General features: G+C 54.7%; 3 protein-coding genes across 3 annotated transcripts; all 3 read left to right on the top strand.

Moving 5' to 3' along the window:
- The first annotated feature begins 1,809 nt into the window (after positions 1-1,809).
- HOXD13 (homeobox D13) lies at positions 1,810-5,006 on the top strand. The gene is made up of 2 exons (XM_032753377.2): positions 1,810-2,751; positions 3,558-5,006. The coding sequence occupies exons 1-2, from the start codon at positions 1,974-1,976 to the stop codon at positions 3,806-3,808; spliced, it is 1,029 nt and encodes a 342-aa protein (XP_032609268.1). The 5' UTR covers positions 1,810-1,973; the 3' UTR covers positions 3,809-5,006.
- A 3,819-nt stretch (positions 5,007-8,825) lies between these two features.
- Positions 8,826-11,535, top strand: HOXD12 (homeobox D12). Its single transcript, XM_032753376.2, has 2 exons — positions 8,826-9,406; positions 9,553-11,535. Exons 1-2 carry the CDS (start codon positions 8,833-8,835, stop codon positions 9,789-9,791), a joined length of 813 nt encoding a protein of 270 aa, XP_032609267.1. The 5' UTR covers positions 8,826-8,832; the 3' UTR covers positions 9,792-11,535.
- A 4,786-nt stretch (positions 11,536-16,321) lies between these two features.
- HOXD11 (homeobox D11) lies at positions 16,322-18,789 on the top strand. The gene is made up of 2 exons (XM_032753375.2): positions 16,322-17,178; positions 17,945-18,789. Exons 1-2 carry the CDS (start codon positions 16,398-16,400, stop codon positions 18,178-18,180), a joined length of 1,017 nt encoding a protein of 338 aa, XP_032609266.1. The 5' UTR covers positions 16,322-16,397; the 3' UTR covers positions 18,181-18,789.
- The last annotated feature ends 422 nt before the right edge of the window (positions 18,790-19,211 follow it).

The raw sequence follows: 19,211 nt of genomic DNA, 5'->3' as shown, positions 1-19,211 counted from the left end.
GCCTTCTTTTCCCAAATAGTGAAAAAATTGTTCTCATCAGCAAACTTCTATTCCCTATGATTTCCTGTAAAATTCAGGCCCTTCCCATCTCAAATTTGATCATGAACATGTCTAGAACTTCAAAAAGATGAAACGAATTCTCTTGCTTTTCCGTTCCAACACCCCTCTCATAACTTTCCCCTTTATTTGAGCCTTTTATGGTTACTGCGTTTTGCATGTCAACACTCCTAACACCAGCAGCCCACCCTGAAATGCCAGGCCAGGCCAAGGAGGGCCTCCCTGGCTCTCTTCCTCATCTTACTCAGGGCGTCTTTGGTCGGGGAACAGTGGTGCTGGGTGACAAGCTCTCACCAATCACAGGCTTAGGGGAGTGATTTTCTTGGAGATGGGCTGGCTTGGGGAGTGCATGCCACAGAACCAAATGGGCTCTGAAGGATCCCATATCCACCCCCAGAACCCTGGGCTCATTGGATCTAATATTGTTCCTAAGGCAGAGCCCCAAAGTCACAGCAGGACTCTCATTGGTGCTCCATTAGTTGCTGAGATTGAGGGATGGTGGGCTGGAGCTCTGAGGCTGAGGAGCAACAGAAAGGGATGATGAGGGATAGGGCTGTAATCCTTAACACCCTGGCAGCTTGGTTCCAGAGCTGGACCTAGCCCCACCAGCACTGCTCTGAGCCCACCTAACCCCTTGCAGTCAGACCGTTTCTCTGGGCTGCTCCTATCACAAACTCCGAATTTGCTTGGAACAAGCGCCCTCTTAATTTGCCCCTCTCAGTTCTCTGCAGTTGGCAGCTTGGAAAAGGAAGCGAAACAAAGGTCCCTGGGAAAGTGAAGTTTTCAATTAATTTGGTGTGAGGAACGGGCGGGAGTGGGTGGTGACTGCAAAATGCGAGGCCGGTCGGCTGCTGGAGAGACACAGAAGTTTCACGGCGGGAGGCTGAGTGGCTTTCTCCCCCGGCGCCGTTCTCAGGGTCTTTCTGCGGGTCGAAGAAGGACCCGCGGGAGCTGAGGGGCCCCAGGTCGGAAGCGACTCCCGGCTGGCCGAAGAGTAGAGGCGAATAGCGTTGAGTAGGCATCCATGGACTTTTCTCTCTGGGACAGATTGTCAGGCTCACTGCGCCGATGCCTGTCTTTCATCTGTTTAAGTCTCTGCCGCCAGCCCCAAGGGCGCTTCGTGGGCATTTTCCGAACGGACAGCGTGTGTGTATAGGAAGGGTCTGCTCCAATGCCTCTTACCTGTGTGAAATGCCTTTACCGGGTACCAGTGCGCAAGGTAGGGCAAATTAGCTCACTCAGATTTGGGGTCTAGAAGTCGACTGAGGGATTCAGCAACAGGATAAAAAATTGGCCTGTTTTCACATCATTCTGATCATCTCTGTCCTTCGTCTTCATTTTGCTGTGCAACTCGGGGAGCCGAGGAGAGGTGGCAAAAACAGCGGTTGCCGAGACAAGGCGCAGGCCTTGGCGCCCGCCTCAGTCGCAGACAGGGCCTGGGATGGGCCGTCGCGCAATCAGCTCGTGGGGGTGGCTGCAGCGCGTATGCCTGGATCGGGGGGAGGGCGGGAATGGGAGGTGGACCCTGCAAGGGGCAGGAGAGGGGTGGGGGCCGGGGTGGGTGGGTCCAGCCAGGCCTGGGCCGGGAGCCAGGCTCCCCCGCGTCCCTACCCCCACGTGGCCGCGCGCAGCCAATGGCACGCCCCCGGCGGGCGCCCTCGGGGCGGGAGGCTGCCCCCCGACCGGCCCAGGCCCCCTCCCAACCTGAACTTCGTTTTTATAAGCGTCCCGCGATGAGCTAACCTGTTGCAGGGCGGGCGGGCGGGCCGGAGGCGGGAGGCTCGCCGAGGGAGAGAGGGCTAGAGGAAGAGGGCGGGAGCGAGCGAACCAGAGAGAAAGGAGAGGGAGGAGGCGCGCCGCGCCATGGTGTCCTGCGCGGGGCCAGGGCCAGGGCCAGGGCCGGGCCAGGCCGGGCCATGAGCCGCGCCGGGAGCTGGGACATGGACGGGCTGCGGGCAGACGGCGGGGGCGCCGGTGGCGCCCCGGCCTCTTCCTCCTCCTCCTCGGTGGCTGCAGCGGCGTCAGGCCAGTGCCGCGGCTTTCTCTCCGCGCCTGTGTTCGCCGGCACGCATTCGGGGCGGGCGGCGGCGGCGGCGGCGGCGGCTGCGGCGGCGGCAGCGGCAGCCTCCGGCTTTGCGTACCCCGGGACCTCTGAGCGCACGGGCTCTTCCTCGTCGTCGTCCTCTTCTGCCGTTGTAGCGGCGCGCCCGGAGGCTCCCCCAGCCAAAGAGTGCCCAGCACCCACGCCTGCTGCGGCCGCTGCAGCGCCCCCGAGCGCTCCAGCGCTGGGCTACGGCTACCACTTCGGCAACGGCTACTACAGCTGCCGTATGTCGCACGGCGTGGGCTTACAGCAGAATGCGCTCAAGTCATCGCCGCACGCCTCGCTGGGAGGCTTCCCCGTGGAGAAGTACATGGACGTGTCAGGCCTGGCGAGCAGCAGCGTACCGGCCAACGAGGTGCCAGCGCGAGCCAAGGAGGTATCCTTCTACCAGGGCTATACGAGCCCTTACCAGCACGTGCCCGGCTATATCGACATGGTGTCCACTTTCGGCTCCGGGGAGCCTCGGCACGAGGCCTATATCTCCATGGAGGGGTACCAGTCCTGGACGCTGGCTAACGGGTGGAACAGCCAGGTGTACTGCGCCAAGGACCAGCCACAGGGGTCCCACTTTTGGAAATCTTCCTTTCCAGGTAGGGGCGATGGAGAAAAGGGACCGACACGAGGGAGGGGGAGAGAGGAGAAAAGAAAGAACTAAGAGTATGCGCCCCTACTTGGGAGTGGGTGCCTGTGCTCCACACCTGACCAGGGTTAACCCAGTGGAAGTTTGTCCAGTTCGTGTGAATGTAAATTCCTCCTCTGATTTCAACTGCCTCCCTCACTGCCCTTTCTTTCCTGTGTGCAGCGCAGACACGTTTTTCTCCTAAAGTTGAGGGTCTCTGCGTGCTCTTTACTTGGGCCTCTCCCTTTTCTCCTAAAGAGGCCTTTTTCCTAAGAAACCTGACAGAGTTGGGTGCCCCCATTTTCAAAGACATCACTGCCCCAAGATGACTACTAAAGCTTGTTAGATCAAGCCCACCAGCTCCTAACATAGGAACGCGGGAAATCAAAATTTGAGCAAAAGACCTGAATTTGTATGTGTCTATGTACGTATGTTTGTTTTTATACAACCAACATTTGCAGAAACTGTCCTCATGAACGTGCCCAATAACCACACCATAAAATTGCAGGCTTGTTAAGATGCCGGTTTGAGAAACTATGATAATCAATCAAATTAACCATTGTTAAGTGCAAATAATCCTTCTTTAATAACAGGTAAGTGTTATGTCTATGTACATAATAAAGACCAAGCAGCATGGCTTTTTAAAAAAATTTCCTGCACCCCTGCAAACACACACACACACACACACACACACACACACACACACACACACACAGTCCTCAGCTAGGTGCTCCAAATATCCCAGCCTAATTTTTCTTGTGCTTTTGTTTGTATCAGGGGATGTGGCTCTAAATCAGCCGGACATGTGTGTCTACCGAAGAGGGAGGAAGAAGAGAGTGCCTTACACCAAACTGCAGCTCAAAGAACTGGAGAACGAGTATGCCATTAACAAGTTCATTAACAAGGACAAGCGGCGGCGTATCTCAGCTGCTACGAACCTATCTGAGAGACAAGTGACCATTTGGTTTCAGAACCGAAGAGTGAAGGACAAGAAAATTGTCTCCAAGCTCAAAGATACTGTCTCCTGATGTGTTCCGGGTTGGCCACAGACAGTTTAGAAGCCATTCGGTTGTCTCCAAAAGGCCTTTGGAAAGACTTGAATATGTATTTAATTCCCCTCACCCCCTGCCAATGGTGGCAAATTTTGTGAATTGTTTTTCTCTCTTCCCCTTATCTGGCTCTAAAACCTTCTGCTGCCCAACCTGACTTTGTAGTTCTGATTTTTACTTGTTTATTATTGGTTTTGTTCTTGCCTAGGGTTTTTAAAATATCTGTTTTTAATGTTCTGTTTCTCCCTCCAGGCCAGTATAAAGGGACTTGAAGTATTTTTTAATAATCCCCCCCTCAAATGAACTTCAGAAGTGCCATTCTGATTTAAGGTTTTTTTTTTTTAAATTACTTTATTTGTTCGTTCCCAGCACTGATTATCTTCATAATCCATTAGGACAGAATGGTTTTCAGTCATTCATATCCTGTAATTGGGTAATTGAATCATTAGCTCTCAGCAGTTGCCCTGAGGCAAGTGGAAAGGCAGGCAGTGCTCTGGGGTCACTGGGAAAGTCTGAAAACAGGAGGCTGAAGGTACTGTGATGGCTTTAAAAGTGGCCACCTTATTAAATAGGGTTTGTATCAATATTGAAATGAAGACAATCTTTCCAACTTTGGGTGTTTCACTTGCTGTTTTAATTGTTTATTTTTAATACTTTGTAGGTTTGTGTTTTCATAATCTTTAATTCGAAACTCATGTGTCCTCATGGATCGTGGATGCCTTCATTTCTTGAGCTCTCAATGCAGACATTTAAGTGGCTGCAATCAGTAGAGTGACCCGCGGATAGCATAAATGCACCTCCTTTTCTTGGCCTTGGATCTGTGGGTCTGGGATTGTGGTCATCTCCTCAATCCTCAAAAAGAGGCTGAATCAATGTTACAGAACCCATTGAAGAACTTGACTGTCTAAACAAATGCGTTGGGCCTCTCATGGAGCTGTAAAGCATCTAACAAATATGAAAAATGTGAAGTTCCAAGGTCCAAGAAGAAAAAAATGATGTTTCTGAAAGTGATGATAAATAATTACTTTTAAAGTGCTGCATATTTATACAATTGAGAGATTATTTTTGTAGATGCAATGTCTGTGAGCTGGGATACATGGCAGTGCTTCAGACATTAAAAAATCACTTTTTACTCCTAGGGAGATGCCAATAAACAGAACTCTTTTGTTTCTTCTGAGTCCTTATGCATTTGTTTTATTTTTTCAAGTTTGTGTTTCTTCTTGAAACGATTCTTATTTATTACAAAATCTTGGTATCTTGAACACAATTATGTTCTCTATAGATGAAGGAAACTCAACACTACTTCTGGTTTCTGGAACCTTCATGCTCTCCACTTTTGCCCCCCTCCCTCCCTTTTGCCCATGACTTTAACATAAGTAGTGATGTTTTAAAATGAGGATATCATTTCCAGTGTTTAAAATGATATACCAGGCCAGCTCAAAAGACAATAAAATTTTACTTTTCTTTCACTATTGTCAATTTATTTATATAGTTCTGTTTATTTTTTAATCCATATGTATTTGTATGCCTGAGCATAGAAAAACTTACTCACTTGCAAATTTTCAACCTAGAAAGACCATTATAAACATCTGGACTAGGAAGGTCTTGAAATTAGAAAGACATATCCATATTTGGCAATCGAAAAAGAAACATTTCAAGCTTATCCCATATCGCCTTCTCCAGGCAGTCTGCACAGAGCAGTTGACAACTGAAAACATAAAACCTAAACTTTCAGACACAATTTTTAGGCACTAGAATTTTCTGTTTGAGGCCTTTTTGCCACTCAGGGAAATGGCCGGTGAGGAACTGGATGACTGCTTATGGTTAGCTCCCCACACAATCAACTCTGGTTGCTAACGTTTTCGTGTGTAAGTTAGTTACGTACTGATATTTAAAACCTCACTTAGTGTGAAAACTCTCCTGGTGGGAGGGCTCCCTCATGACTTTGAGAGAGAAAACGCAGAGACCTAAGACTTGGAGCTACTTTCGTTTTCCCTGTCCCAGCTTGATTTCTTTCATATCTTACTGCCGACAGTGGACAGCTAACTTCGTTTTTGAGGGGGAGGGACAGAGACAGAGAAACAGAGAGATTTGATCGCTATTCAATCTCTGCAGAAGAAATAACCCATGTACAAGGGGTCACGCCAGCCCCCACCTTACACTTCGGGAAGGGTCGTTACCGTTTTTGTGGTTTTTCTCAAAAGATGTGTTTTCATCAGAAACGGGCACATTTTTCCTTTTTCCTCATCGCCAACTTCTCCTCCATTTTTTGTGAGTCCCACACTCCGGAGCTTCACTCCATTTCCCATGTCTATTTCTCGGGTTTCTCATCGTGGGTAGGAAAGATTGCCTCGAGGTTTTCCTTTCATCTCTGGTTTGCCTGTCAGTTCCCCCCCTCCCCCCGCCTTGGAGAAATGGTAGGTTTGCTGAAGATTAAAACTGTGCTCAAACGCTCTCTGGAGGAATTTGGATTGAGGGCTAAATCAATAACAGAAGAAGATTTTGTTATTTATATGCGTTCCCTTTATATTCCAAATTGCAGAGGGAGGAGAGGAACTGGTAAGTGGCCCAGGCACTGGGAGGGAGGCTAAGGGGGCTTGGAGAGAGGCCTTTCCTTCGGTTAGAGACAGGCGACAGGAGAGCGCCTCAGAAACTGGGCAGGTTTTTAGCGCCGCGGGTGGGGGAACGTGATTCAAGAGGCGAAGGGAGCAATGGGAGCCGGGACCCACGGTCAGACAAAAGGGCGACTGCAATGCTTCCCCGCCTCTGGCAGCCCCCTGTGTCCCTCTGGCTCCGCTGTCAGGGGCGGCCTTGCCGCCAAGATCTCCAGCTTTCGGAGGCGCTCGGCTGCGTTTGAAAGCAGGCTGTGACCGCGCGGGCTGGCGACCACAGGGCGGCCGCACCGCCCTTCACTGTTGATCTTGACCGTGCGGCTGCGCCTCGATAGGCATGGAGCGCGCTCGCCATCTCCTGGGCATTGGGCTGCATTGGCAGAGCTCGCTATTAGCTCCTCAGCCAAATCCTTTTGCATTCTCTCAATCACCAGCCAAGCCACCTCCCGCCACTACTTTCCACCCCGACCCTCCCTCGATCCGGGTCCCCAGCTCGCATAAGACTTTGTCTGCCAGACCTCGAAAGTCATAAACCCGGGGGATGAAGTGGGAAGACTGTGAAGGAGCAATGGAGGGAACCTAGTTGTTCTTGTTTTTCCTGTTTTCTACTTAGTTCTTTTATGCCTTTAGTCCTAAGGGGCAAACAGCTGTTGTAGGCCTGCCTAAAGGTCCGAAAGAGACACCCCTTGGCTTGGAAATAACGAGGAATCGTAGTGCACTGAAACGTGAGGAGAGACTGCAGGGACCCCTGGAGCTGGAGCTTTCGGGAGTAACGAAGCTGCAGCTCCTCGAAAATAGGATGGGTTCCCCAAAATAAGAGCTCTTAGGGATCTGAGGCTTGTTTTCCCTTAAGTATCTAGGAACTGGGATTGCAGCTTGTGCTTGCCCCCACCTCCCAAGAGAGGACGCGAGCGACTGAGTCTCTATGCCTGAGCTCCTAAGGAAACTCTCTGGCAGAGCCAGAGTAGCCCCAGACGTCCCCACCCCCACGTCCTCACTCCCCCTACGCCCCCCACCAGAGCAGGAGGAAGAGGCCGATTGCGTTCCCCAGAGCCACCCAATTGGTCGCCATAACTCACACAATAAAGTCGCAGCGCGGCGGTCAGTCTTGCCCTCCGGCGGCGCCTGTGTGGTCTCAGTGCGGGAGCCCGCGATCTAACCAATTCCAGCTTGGCTCGGAGACCGAGGGTCCTGCTGCAGGCTGAAACTGGCGCCGGTCACGGGGTCTCCAAGGGTCTTGGGATCAGAGGCAGGAGGGGAGGACCCTTAGCCCACTGGCCGGACTAGGCAAGAGGGCCAGCGGCGGGGTCTGAGTACACCGCTCCCAGCTAAGAACTGCTGCCCTTCCCACTTCCCTGCTTGTCAGACCCGTGAACTCCCTATCCCCGGCACCCCTGGGGGCGCTGAGGCGAGGAACTCTGCTAGCCAGCTGCCTCCGAACGCCCTCTGTTCCCCGGTCAGGTGGCTCTGGCTCTTCTGCCTTTCCACACCCAGTCGGGGGAGTTCGTCTTGCTTTGCCCTCCACTTGGTGGATGGGGACACCTCGGAGTTCTGGTTTGCAGTGTGTAGTCCCAGAGAGGACTCCTGACGATAAAAGGAATGTAGCCTTTGGTCACGATTGGTGGATCGAGCTTATGGGTTCCCTGGCGGACATTCTCCATGGACCTGTATGGCAATTTCCCTAGGATCAGTGTTCTTAGCCATGGGGACACAAACCAGGAATAATGTGGCCTCCTTCCTGGATCCCAAAATTGGGTAGTTTGTGATGTCCTTTTTGTGTCTGCGGCCTGGGACTGAGGGCTCAAGCAGCAAATGGGTCTTTGCTGCCAGATCCTCAGGCAGAGGTCTCTGGAGAAACCCTTTCTGTGGGAGTGATTGGGGTAAGAGTGACATTGCTCAGGCCAAGCGACAGAGCTCCTGGTGCCGCCGGACCGCGCCCTCTCCGGAGAAGTCAAGAGGCGCCGGTTAATGGAAAATGCCTCCGCTGCAACTTAAAGCCAGTAGAAGCAAGCCGGGCCCAGAAAGTCTGCGGAAAACGGGTCGCAAAGCCAATCACGACCAAGAAGAGTCCCAAGGGACATTTGGGCAGAGGCACCCTCTTGCCCGATGTCCCCAGCTGCTGAAGCCGGGCCTGGAAACCCGCAGACAGTTAGTCTTTGCTCAACATGATTTGGCTCTGCTGGCAGCCTCGTCCTTCGCCATCGAACATTGCGGGTGTTATCATAACACTCTGAAGGGGGGGAAAACGGGTCGGGGGGATGTAGGCGGTGCTGAAATGACCGGCTTTGAAGAACCTGCAGGCAAAGTTTCATCCAATCGTCTGAGCCTGTCCTCTCATTCCCGGTTGTAACTAAATACTGTTGCGAGCGCAGCCGAAGCCCTTTGTTGGAGATGTGTGAGCGCAGTCTCTACAGAGCGGGCTATGTGGGCTCGCTTCTGAATCTGCAGTCGCCAGACTCTTTCTACTTCTCCAACCTGCGGGCGAATGGCGGCCAGTTGGCCACGCTTCCCCCTATCTCCTACCCGCGCGGCGCGCTGCCCTGGGCCGCCACGCCCGCCTCCTGCGCCCCCGCGCAGCCTGCGGGTGCCACTGCCTTCGGTGGCTTCTCGCAGCCCTACCTGGCTGGCTCCGGGCCTCTCGGCCTGCAGCCCCCAACAGCCAAGGACGGACCCGAAGAGCAGGCTAAGTTCTATGCGCCCGAAGCGGCCGCTGGGCCAGAGGAGCGCGGTCGTACCCGGCCGTCCTTCGCCACCGAGTCTAGCCTGGCTCCTGCAGTGGCTGCTCTCAAAGCGGCCAAGTATGACTACGCGGGTGTGGGTCGTGCCACGCCGGGCTCCGCGACCCTGCTCCAGGGGGCTCCCTGCGCCCCTGGCTTCAAGGACGACACCAAGGGCCCGCTCAACTTGAACATGACAGTGCAGGCGGCGGGCGTTGCCTCTTGCCTGCGACCTTCACTGCCCGACGGTAAACGGTGCCCATGCTCCCCGGGCCGGTTTGGGCCGGGATGGGAGGTGGGGTTCAAGGGAGAGTGTAAGGGGAGGTGAACCGCCTGGGGGCGGGCAATAGACAGAGTACGGGCTGGGTTGACTTGGGTTGGGGCTGTGTTGCAGGCCTGCCGTGGGGGGCGGCCCCGGGGAGGGCCCGCAAGAAGCGGAAACCCTACACGAAGCAGCAGATTGCGGAGTTGGAGAACGAATTCCTCGTCAACGAATTCATCAACAGGCAGAAACGCAAGGAATTGTCCAATAGGCTGAACCTCAGCGACCAGCAAGTCAAAATCTGGTTCCAGAACAGGCGTATGAAGAAGAAGCGCGTGGTGCTTCGGGAGCAGGCGCTGGCGCTCTACTAGCCTCGTGCGTTGCCAGGGCCGGGCTGGATCTGCCCTTTTGGACAGAGGCCTTGTTTGGGGAGGGGGATCTGGGGCTAAGGCTAAGGCTTTTCCTTCGGTTCCTTCTCTGCTGGTCCCAGAAGCCAAGAGAGTTAGCGACCAGGCCAGCTGGGCCTCCTTGCTTTCCTCAGTCCCTGAGAAGCCCGTGAGAAACGTGCGGAAGTACCACTGCAACTCTGGCTGGCCTTAAGGCTTCCACGTTGGGGGACTGAGGCCACCTCTCCTTGCTCCTCGCTGGAGCATTTGCACCCACCGCTCATTCTTGCTCCCTGGTACCTGGATTTTTCTGTTTCCACTCAATTCGTTCTCCCTTTCCCCCTCTCTCCAGCCCCTTCAGCGTATAGCAGTCGCCTAGTTAGGGCTCAGAGTGGAAGGCCTCCTGAGGGAATGGAAAGGACTGTGGGTACAATTAGGTCTCTGCAGCAGAAGCCCTTTGTGGCAAGGCCAGGATCTTCGCTCTGGAGAAAGGAAAGGGCACCATCCACCCTCCACCCTCTTGTCTGCCCTGGCTGATTTGAGAGGACAAAAGCCACACTAGATCTTCAGACTTTGGGAGGAAAAGGGAGGGAAGGGGAGGGGCTGGGTAGTGGGGTAAACTTGGAGATATCTCGAAATGAGAAATCTGAAATAGGCTGGCCTATTTCCAGCTGGGTAGAATAGGGTGGAACCTTCGTTTCCTGAGATGGGATGAGAGAGACTGGGGCTCCAGACAAGTGCCAACTCCAGACAAGTGCCATCTCCAGACAAGACTGGCAAACATTGCCCTACTCCCACCTTCTCATACATGCCCAGGTCAGGCCCATGAACCCTGTAACTGGATCCCCAGAGCCTAGCTCTGGTGAAAGGAGCTGTTGGTCTGCTTTGAAGCTCTGTTGCACAGGGAGGAGGGAAAGATATCCAGGGGAGGAGAAGGGAGTGAACAAGGGGAGGAGGGGTGATACACTCCAACTGTAAATATGGCTTTCCAGTTGAGGTGAGTAAAGGTGTCGGTGCATCGTTCTTTCTTCAATTACCTTAATGGAACCCCACAAGGATAGTCAAAAATCCTTCTCAAGAGTCAAGGAGTGGGGAAGGAAATCTCTTAGATTCTCCACCCCGCTAGCTGCTCTTGACAAAGCAAAGAGGACCAGAAGTTCCTCTCACCGTCTCTACCACCTGCCAACTCTACCAGAGGCCCAGCTACTGTGCCCCTTCTGAGGCATGTCTGGCCTGTCCCAGTGGAGACTTTAAGGCCCTGGGCCCTGCCAGGCTTGCCTCATGGAGGCAGGGGTTCCCAAATGCCAGGTGGAGTTGTTCTGGGTGTACTGGAGTGTCCTGCCTTAATCTCAGTGAACCAAGCCTCACCCTGCCAGCTCATTCCACTATCCCTGCCTCTTCTCCCTCTCCTTCTGACATGTAGCACTCCTCCTTTGCAATTCCTAGCATGATGCACAACAACCCAAGGATTCAGGCTTCCTTCCCAAAGTGCAGTGATTTCTTTTCAGTGGAGGACCTGGCCCTAAACCTGGAGTAGGCCCCTCACAGAGAGCCCTGAGCCTTAGCCCAACTGAATTCAGTTGATGTTTAGACTAATTTCATTTTCTAAGCTATCTAATAGTTATCATGCATGTTTTGTTTTGATTTTGTCCAAAACAGTAGCTTGTATATATCAGACACAATATATACAAATGTTTTGAGTGAAAATAAATATCCAGGTCTAAGCCAAGCTGTCAAGGGGCTGAAGTCAATTTTTCAAAATGTTTTGGATTCCACCTTAATGTTTTTCAGGCCACCAAATTCGTTTTTCTTTTCTGGTTGTTGTTTCACCGCGGGTGTTGACTGTTCGTTAAATGAGAAAATGGCTTCCGAGGCGGTCAGGAAATGGTGTGTAAAAGCCTACGAACCAAATATGTTTGGAATATCCAAAAGGGAAGGACCATGGCAGATCTGAGTGTGTCTCACACGTTAAGGGGACTCTCAGCTTGTTGCAAGCTGGGACTTGTGCACTCAGCCTAAATTCTCAAATTTTAAAGCTTGCTGGTATTCAGGGTCTGTAAAGATTTGAGGTTCCTCAGATGTCAGAACAAAACGTCTGTCTCCACCGAGTTTTGGTCTGACTTCTCTGGAACCGGCTATGTGCTGCTAAATCCTTGATACCAGCAGGTTTACCAAGAGCCCAGCAGACTCCCTTGGGAAATGGGGCCTCAAAACTCCCTAGTCCATCTGAACCTCTAGCTTAGTCCAAGAAAGTCAGGGCCTGCTTGCTGCTCATTTTCTTGCAAACCGCAGCTCCTAGCTGGCAGAGGTGGAAACTAGCTTTTAGCTAGAGGAAGAATTAGCAAAACCACTAAATCACTAACACTGAATATTCAACATTTCAACTCCCCTTCTCAGAAGCAAATTTGGTGTATAATTAAAATTTTAATTGTTCTTTAATTGTATACACACACACACAACTATATATACATATATGTATATATATTCAATAGGAGAGAAAGAAGCAAGAGCTGCCAAGGCCCTATGGCTCAAAAGGATTCTCCACCTGGCTGGCACATACAGGCGATGGTACCCAGAGCAGGATCTCCAAGTCTGAGTCTGCATTCAGAGGTTTGCCTCCTCAAAAACAACTGAACAAAGGCGGAAGCCGCACTGAGCCCTCGGAAGGCTGGGGAAAGGAGGAGGAAAGCATATGAACTCAGATCCAGGCCTTAAGACAGAAAACACGGAGGCTGTTTCTTTCCAAAATATATCATTAAATCATAGTGTTCTTTCCCTTTAGCCTGGGATGAGTGGGGGGAGGGGATATTCATGGAGATCACTCCTCAAAGAAAATTAAATTATTCTAAATATAAAAGCATATATCTTGGTTCAGCAGTTTTTTCCAAATCTATCCCTTTTGCTATTTCACACAAATACAAAGACTCTGGTGTCTCCTTCCATAGCTCGTGTTCCCGCAAAGATTTGGAACCACTAGGAAATTTGTAAAAAAAAAAAAAAAAAAAAAAAAAATGCTGAAGAGAAAGGACGCTAAAATCTGAGTGCTCAACAGTCCCTTCAGAAAGAGAAATGTGTCCTCTGAAATGCTGCAGTCCAAGCGGGCCTCTTGACTAAGAAAACGGTTTTAAAACGAGAAAAAAACAGCTTCATCTGGCATTCAATCAGTTGGGAACTCAGAAGGCGGCGGGAAGGGGGGACGCTTTTAAGGCCTGGGGGTTCTCCCCCAGGGAGGCGGGCTAGGGAGGCTTCCGGGATGCCTGCGGGTGGAAGAGAAATCTGGAATTGTTGTAAATATTCATGTGAGGGGATGCCCCTTCACCTTTCACCCGCCTCTCCCAGCTGCATTCCCCCCTCAGTGATAGCGGGGGAGGGCAAGGAGACTGCCCCACTGTCCTTAGACAAAGGTGATCTCCCCATATTTTTGTTCTCCAGGCGCTTGACTTAAGGAGTCCATTCCGAAGGCTCTGCAGGGAAGGAACTGGCTCTGGGTGTTTTCCCTGCGTTTCTCTTCTTTCGTTTCCTAAAAGAGCATAAATAATTAAAGTTTGGCAGAGAGGAAAAGCTTTCTTGCAGAACTGTAGTGGCAATAAATGAAATGACTCAGAATCCCTTCCCCAGTCAGCTTTTACGAGAGCTGCCAGACAGTGTCTGTTCACGTTCTCCAGATACCAGGGGCGCCCTGACAAAGTTAAGGTCAAGTTAGCGTCTTATCTTGGGTGGCTCAAAATCACCGCATCGCGTCCCGGCGCTGTGCGGAAAGCTCTTCCTCGCGGAGTGGCTGGCTGCGCCCCGAAGGCCTGGTGCGCTCCCTGCGTTTCGGGTGGGGCCGCGCAGGCAAGGACAAGGCCACAGAGCCCGGGTCTTCACGGTAGGTTCTCGAGCGGGACGCGCGGGTCCGGAGGCTGCGGTTTTTCCTGGGTTTGGGGAATGGGGGCAGGAACTAGCAGGGAGCTGGGGCCAAAGAGCCAAGCGGGCTGGGACTGGAATGAAAGCGCTCTGGGCTGTGGAGTGGGTCGGGGGGCAAGGGTCCACGCTAAGGAGCCGAAAGGGGCCGGCCGCCCCCTTCCTCTGTGCACCGGGGCGCCACTGCAAATGGCTCACCCTCCCCCGCCAAATCGCTGCTCCCGCCGGAGCTGCCGTCGCCATGTCGTTGAACTTGAATGGTTCGTCCTCCCCATTTCCCTCTTCGGCGGTCAGCAGGCTCCACAATGGGGGCGCCGGGCTGCCTGCGCCCCACCCCGTGCCGCCAGCAGAGAGAAGGTGCGAGAATTTTGCGAAACCCCAGGCACATAAAGACCCGGATTGAAGTCCTCGCAGCTGCTCTGGGTCCTGAGCTACCGCAGGGCCAGTGTGCAGCGTCCGGGGAGCCATTTTAGGAGAGAGATCCAGGGGCGTCGACCACGAGCCCGAAAGGGAGAGGCTTGGGCCTGGGATGGAGATGGGGAGGCAGATAAATGTCCTGGGGGTCTGGGTTGAGAAGAAGAATGTCAGCTGGAATCTGGGCGGGGGTGCCAGGTGTGGGGAGGGAGCACACAAGATGGGCAGTTCTAGTCGGGGGAGGCTCGATGCCCTCCAGTCGCCACAGACCTATTTGCGCAGTGTTGGGGGAGGGAAGCAGACATGGGAAGGGGCGGAGGAAGGAGAGAGGAAGGGAGAAAGGGAGGGAGGAGAAAAAGAGGAAGGGGGAGGACATCAGCCAGAAAATAGATATTAGCTCAGACCACCCGCCTTTTCTCTGTCTGTCCGCACGGTGGGCAGAGCGCACAGCACCGGCACTGCAGCAGCCCGGGCCAGGGAGGGAACCAGCATCACAGACAGCGCCGCCTGCCCTGGGTATAGGACTGAGGCCCAGGCCCCAGCGCTGGGATTTCCTGGGCGGAGGCATCTTGGGGAAAGGGGCAGCCTCCTGCCCTTGGTTCTGGGATTTGGGTTTGGGAAGAGACGGTTTACCTTTGAAAAGCGTCTGCTCTCTCGGAGGTGGGAGCCCAGGCCTCGCCTGGACCCATGGGCTAGAAGAGGGTCGCGGCAGGCTGGGAGGAGAGTGAGGCCTTGGGGGAGTGGATGGGGTGCCCCACGAAGAGTCTGCCTCAGAGCCAGGTGACACAGAGGGGCTCCAGTAGGGAGTCAGGCTCCGCTGAGAGCCCTTAGAGAGACAACCTATCTTGGGGGAGGGGCTGAAGTGACCATGCAGACCCAAGGGTACCAGAAGAGCCTCGGGGAAACGCGGCGTGGATGCGCAGGCCTTGGAGGGGCTCCGAAGCAGTGAAGGGTCTGGCTATAAGGCGGACACCCAGGCCAGGCCTGAAAGCAGAGGGGTGAGGAGGACGGAGGTGCGAGTGTGTGGGGGTTGTCTCTTATGGCGAGCCAGCGGGAAGCCAGGCACCCTGAGGGTAGGTCTCCAGATCCTTTTGTTCACCAGATTCCCCAGATTCTAGGGAGGCCGGGGACCACGGGCTGAGCCCCCTCCTGGCTTTAGTGCTGAAGGGGAAAGCAGAGAGGCAACAGGGAGAGAGACAGAGACAGTGACACACAACTTAGAGGAAAGGAGGGGAGAGGATGAGAGGACAGAGAGAGAGAGGAGAAAGAAGACAGGAAAGCAAGAGGAAGGAAGAAGGAAAGCGGAAAAGAAGAGGAAGGACAGAAGCGAAGACAGGAGAGAGAAGGGAGAAGACTGAAGAGGGACCAAGCAAGGAGAAAGAGAGACAAGAACAGAGAGGGAAACCAGAGAGGAGGGAAGAGAGCCGGGTGGGCACGAAGGCCCCGGCCTGGGTGAGTGCCTAGGAGGTGAATGGCCTGGGTTTTTCGGAGGCCAGCACTCGCCCCCCTGGGGTCAGAACTGGAAAGAGCCAGGTCACTCCGCTCCGAACGCGCTGGGCAGAGAAATATGTAAATCAGGGCTCCCTGCGCCCTGGAGAGTGGCGAAATTACGCCCGGTGAACAAGAAGCAACAAGCTCCCAGGCGGGTGAGCTGCAGAGGGTGGCAGAGTCGCGGGGGAGGGAGCGGCTGCAGTAAGGGGGGTGGGGTTCGGAACCTCACACCCTCACACCTAGTTCCTAGCTTCTAGGGAGCCTGGAGCCGGGGCTCCCCCCCCTGCTCGCTGCTTCTCTCCCTTCCGCCTTCCTCCCCCTCTTCCCCCTCCTTCCTCCTCCCCGCCGGCCTCGGTCCGCGTACTTAAAGCGGCGCGGGAGGGCGGACGCGGGCGGGCGGCCCATTCGGGCGGTGGCAGATGCGCCCAGCGGTGGCAGCGGCCAGCGGCGCGCAGGTGACCGGCCTGAGGCGCAGCCTGGTCAGGGAGCGCCCGGGGAGAGCTGGCGGCAGAGGGCAGCCGATCCGCCCCCAGCGCGCGTGTCTCGGCGCCAGGAGCCGTCCCGGGGCGTGTTGGCGAGCGTTGATATAGATATAAGGACATTTCTCTTCATGGCGTCACGTGACATAATTACCACCAGAATCAATCAAGATGAATTGCACGTCAGCGCCCGGTGGGGATTTTTGCTTAGTTGATCCTGGCCCAAGCCTCTTGTGCAATCGATGGCTCAGGTTGGCTGCGCGGGGAGCGGCCGGGGGCTCGCTGGCGCGCACGCCGCAGAGCCATGAACGACTTTGACGAGTGCAGCCCGAGCGCAGCCAGCATGTACCTGCCGGGCTGCGCCTACTATGTGGCCCCGTCTGACTTCGCTAGCAAGCCGTCGTTCCTTTCCCAACCGTCGTCCTGCCAGATGACTTTCCCCTACTCTTCCAACCTGGCGCCGCACGTCCAGCCCGTGCGGGAGGTGGCCTTCCGCGACTACGGCCTGGAGCGCGCCAAGTGGCCGTACCGTGGCGGCAGCGGCGGCGGCAGCGCGGGGGGCGGCAGCAGCGGGGGCGGCCCCGGCGGGGGCAGCGGCGGCGCGGGGGGCTACGCTCCCTACTACGCGGCGGCGGCGGCGGCAGCTGCGGCGGCCGCGGCGGCCGAGGAGGCGGCCATGCAACGCGAGCTGCTCCCGCCCGCGGGTCGCCGGCCGGACGTGCTCTTCAAGGCGCCTGAGTCCGTGTGCGCTGCGCCGGGGCCGCCGCACGGCCCCGCGGGCGCCGCCTCCAACTTCTACAGCGCGGTGGGCCGCAATGGCATCTTGCCACAGGGCTTCGACCAGTTCTACGAGGCGGCGCCCGGGCCCCCGTTCGCCGGGCCGCAGCCCCCGCCGCCGCCCGCGCCCCCACAGCCCGAGGGCGCAGCCGACAAGGGCGACCCCAAGACCGGGGCTGGTGGCGGCGGGGGCAGTCCCTGCGCCAAGGCGACCCCTGGCTCGGAGCCCAAGGGGGCAGCGGAAGGCAGCGGTGGCGACGGCGAGGGCCCCCCGGGGGAGGCGGGGACCGAGAAGAGCGGCGGCGCAGGTAGGCACCGGGCGCTGGGCGAGCGGTGGGCCCAGGGGCCGAGGGGGAGGGGGGCGGCGGGGGCCTCCCTCTGCTTGAGCCTTTTTATGTGCTACTTTATAAGCATTCGAAGAGGTTTATACATCCTATAAGATTTCCCGGGCCGTTGTAAAGCGTGTTTATGGTAGGAAACCAATTTAGGTGGGCTTAAGGTAGACTTCGAGGAGGACATTAATCGCTGTAGAGAGCATTTTCCCAGTTTTGGGCAGGGGGGTGCTAGATACCATGGAGGGAGGGAGGGAGGTTTCAAGCCAGTGTGAGTGCATACACCGGAGCCTCCTGCTTTTAAGGGAGAGAGGCGGGGGGTGGGGAAGTGGGGGGAGTTTGATCCTTGCACTGGACTTTATCCAAGCCGCTAGCTGACGCGCGCCGCTGGAGTCAAGCAGATGCCCCGGCGGGCCCGCTCTTGTCTCTCTTCCCTCAGGTTCCAGTTTAGAGCCTGCCTTGCCCTCTGCTTCCCCACCTCCGTGCCAGGCTCCGTGTGTGTGTGCGTGTGTGTGTGTGCGTGTGTGTGTGTGTGTGTCCGGGCGTGAACACATGTCCACGCCCGCACTCTCTCCTGTGCCCGCCCATATATCATCCCCCACGACGCAGGCAGGGCCTTTCAGCCGCGGCAGAGAAGGTCCCCAACGGGGCCAGGGCCTGGCCCTCGCTCAGTGGCCCTGGCGGGCGGGTGGGGGCTGTCAGGCAGCGGCCTCTCTCACCCCTTGGTCTCTTTGCCTTGCAGTGGCCCCCCAGCGGTCCCGGAAAAAGCGCTGTCCCTATACCAAGTACCAGATCCGCGAACTGGAACGCGAGTTTTTCTTTAACGTGTACATAAACAAAGAGAAAAGACTTCAACTCTCTCGGATGCTCAACCTCACTGACCGGCAAGTCAAAATCTGGTTCCAGAATCGCAGGATGAAAGAAAAGAAACTGAACAGAGACCGTCTGCAGTATTTCACTGGAAACCCCTTATTTTGAGAGCTCCAGGAAGCGCCCCCTCCCCAGCCCCACTCATCCACCCTCCTTCCCACCAGCCTGCTCTCCGCAGGCCCAATGTCCTTGGGTTTAATGACGTCTCCTCTCTGTGGAACTTCACGATTCCTTCCCACGGTCAACTCGGGACCTCCCAGCGACCACTGCAGCCTGCGGACGAGGCCGGGACTTGGCCGAGCGGATCCTAATAAGGGGAAAATGGTAAATGCAAACGTCCCTTTACAATTTTACCGCCAATGTGCTGTCGTTCCCCCTCCCCCTCTCCGAGTCCTCGTGGGGACGCGGCGGGGTCTGTAGGAAGTTGGGCCGAGTTGGGGGTGCTAGAAGGCGCTGGTGTTTTGCTCTGAGTTTTAAGAGATCCCTTCCTTCCTTTTCGGTGAATGCAGATTATTTAAACTTTGGGAAATGTACCTTTAGTCTGTCATATCAAGGCATGAGTCACTGTCTTTTTTTGTGCGAATAAATGGTTTCTAGTAAAATGGAGGTTACAGCTTCTATACACTGTATGAATTCTCCTCTGAGGTTTAGTGCCTCATTAGGATATTTTAGTGGCCAGAACCCATGCAACTGAATATCGAATGAAATACTTTTTAGTCCCACTAAAATAGTAGTCATTCCTTCCCACCACCTCTAGGTTACACTGGTTTTAAAAATCATGTTAGTGATGAATTTCTGAATTGACGATGTGACCAAGCAATGCTGGCGCTGCCTTCTCCAGGCAGTAAGGCTGGGGCAGCAGGAACCTAAGAAGCAAACTTCCATCCCCACCCCTAGTCTAGTGAACTTGGGATTTCTGAAAAGACAGCAACCATTTTTAAAAACTGGTTAGAAAATCCAAATGATCTCTTCCAAGCTAACAAGGAGCCGCAGTCCCTTAAAAGAAGAAACCAAAATTAGAACCTTCCATTGAAGGGAGAAGTTTTCGAGAAGGAAGTCATCAATAGGTGGAGAGGGCTTGCTGGTATCATAAGTGGACCTGGAGCAGGGAAGGTAAACCCTCCCCGCCCCCACTGAAA

The sequence above is a fragment of the Hylobates moloch genome, unplaced genomic scaffold (assembly GCF_009828535.3).
Source record: "Hylobates moloch isolate HMO894 unplaced genomic scaffold, HMol_V3 SCAFFOLD_1, whole genome shotgun sequence".
NCBI lineage: Eukaryota > Metazoa > Chordata > Mammalia > Primates > Hylobatidae > Hylobates > Hylobates moloch.
This window is presented reverse-complemented; position numbering and strand designations above follow the sequence as displayed.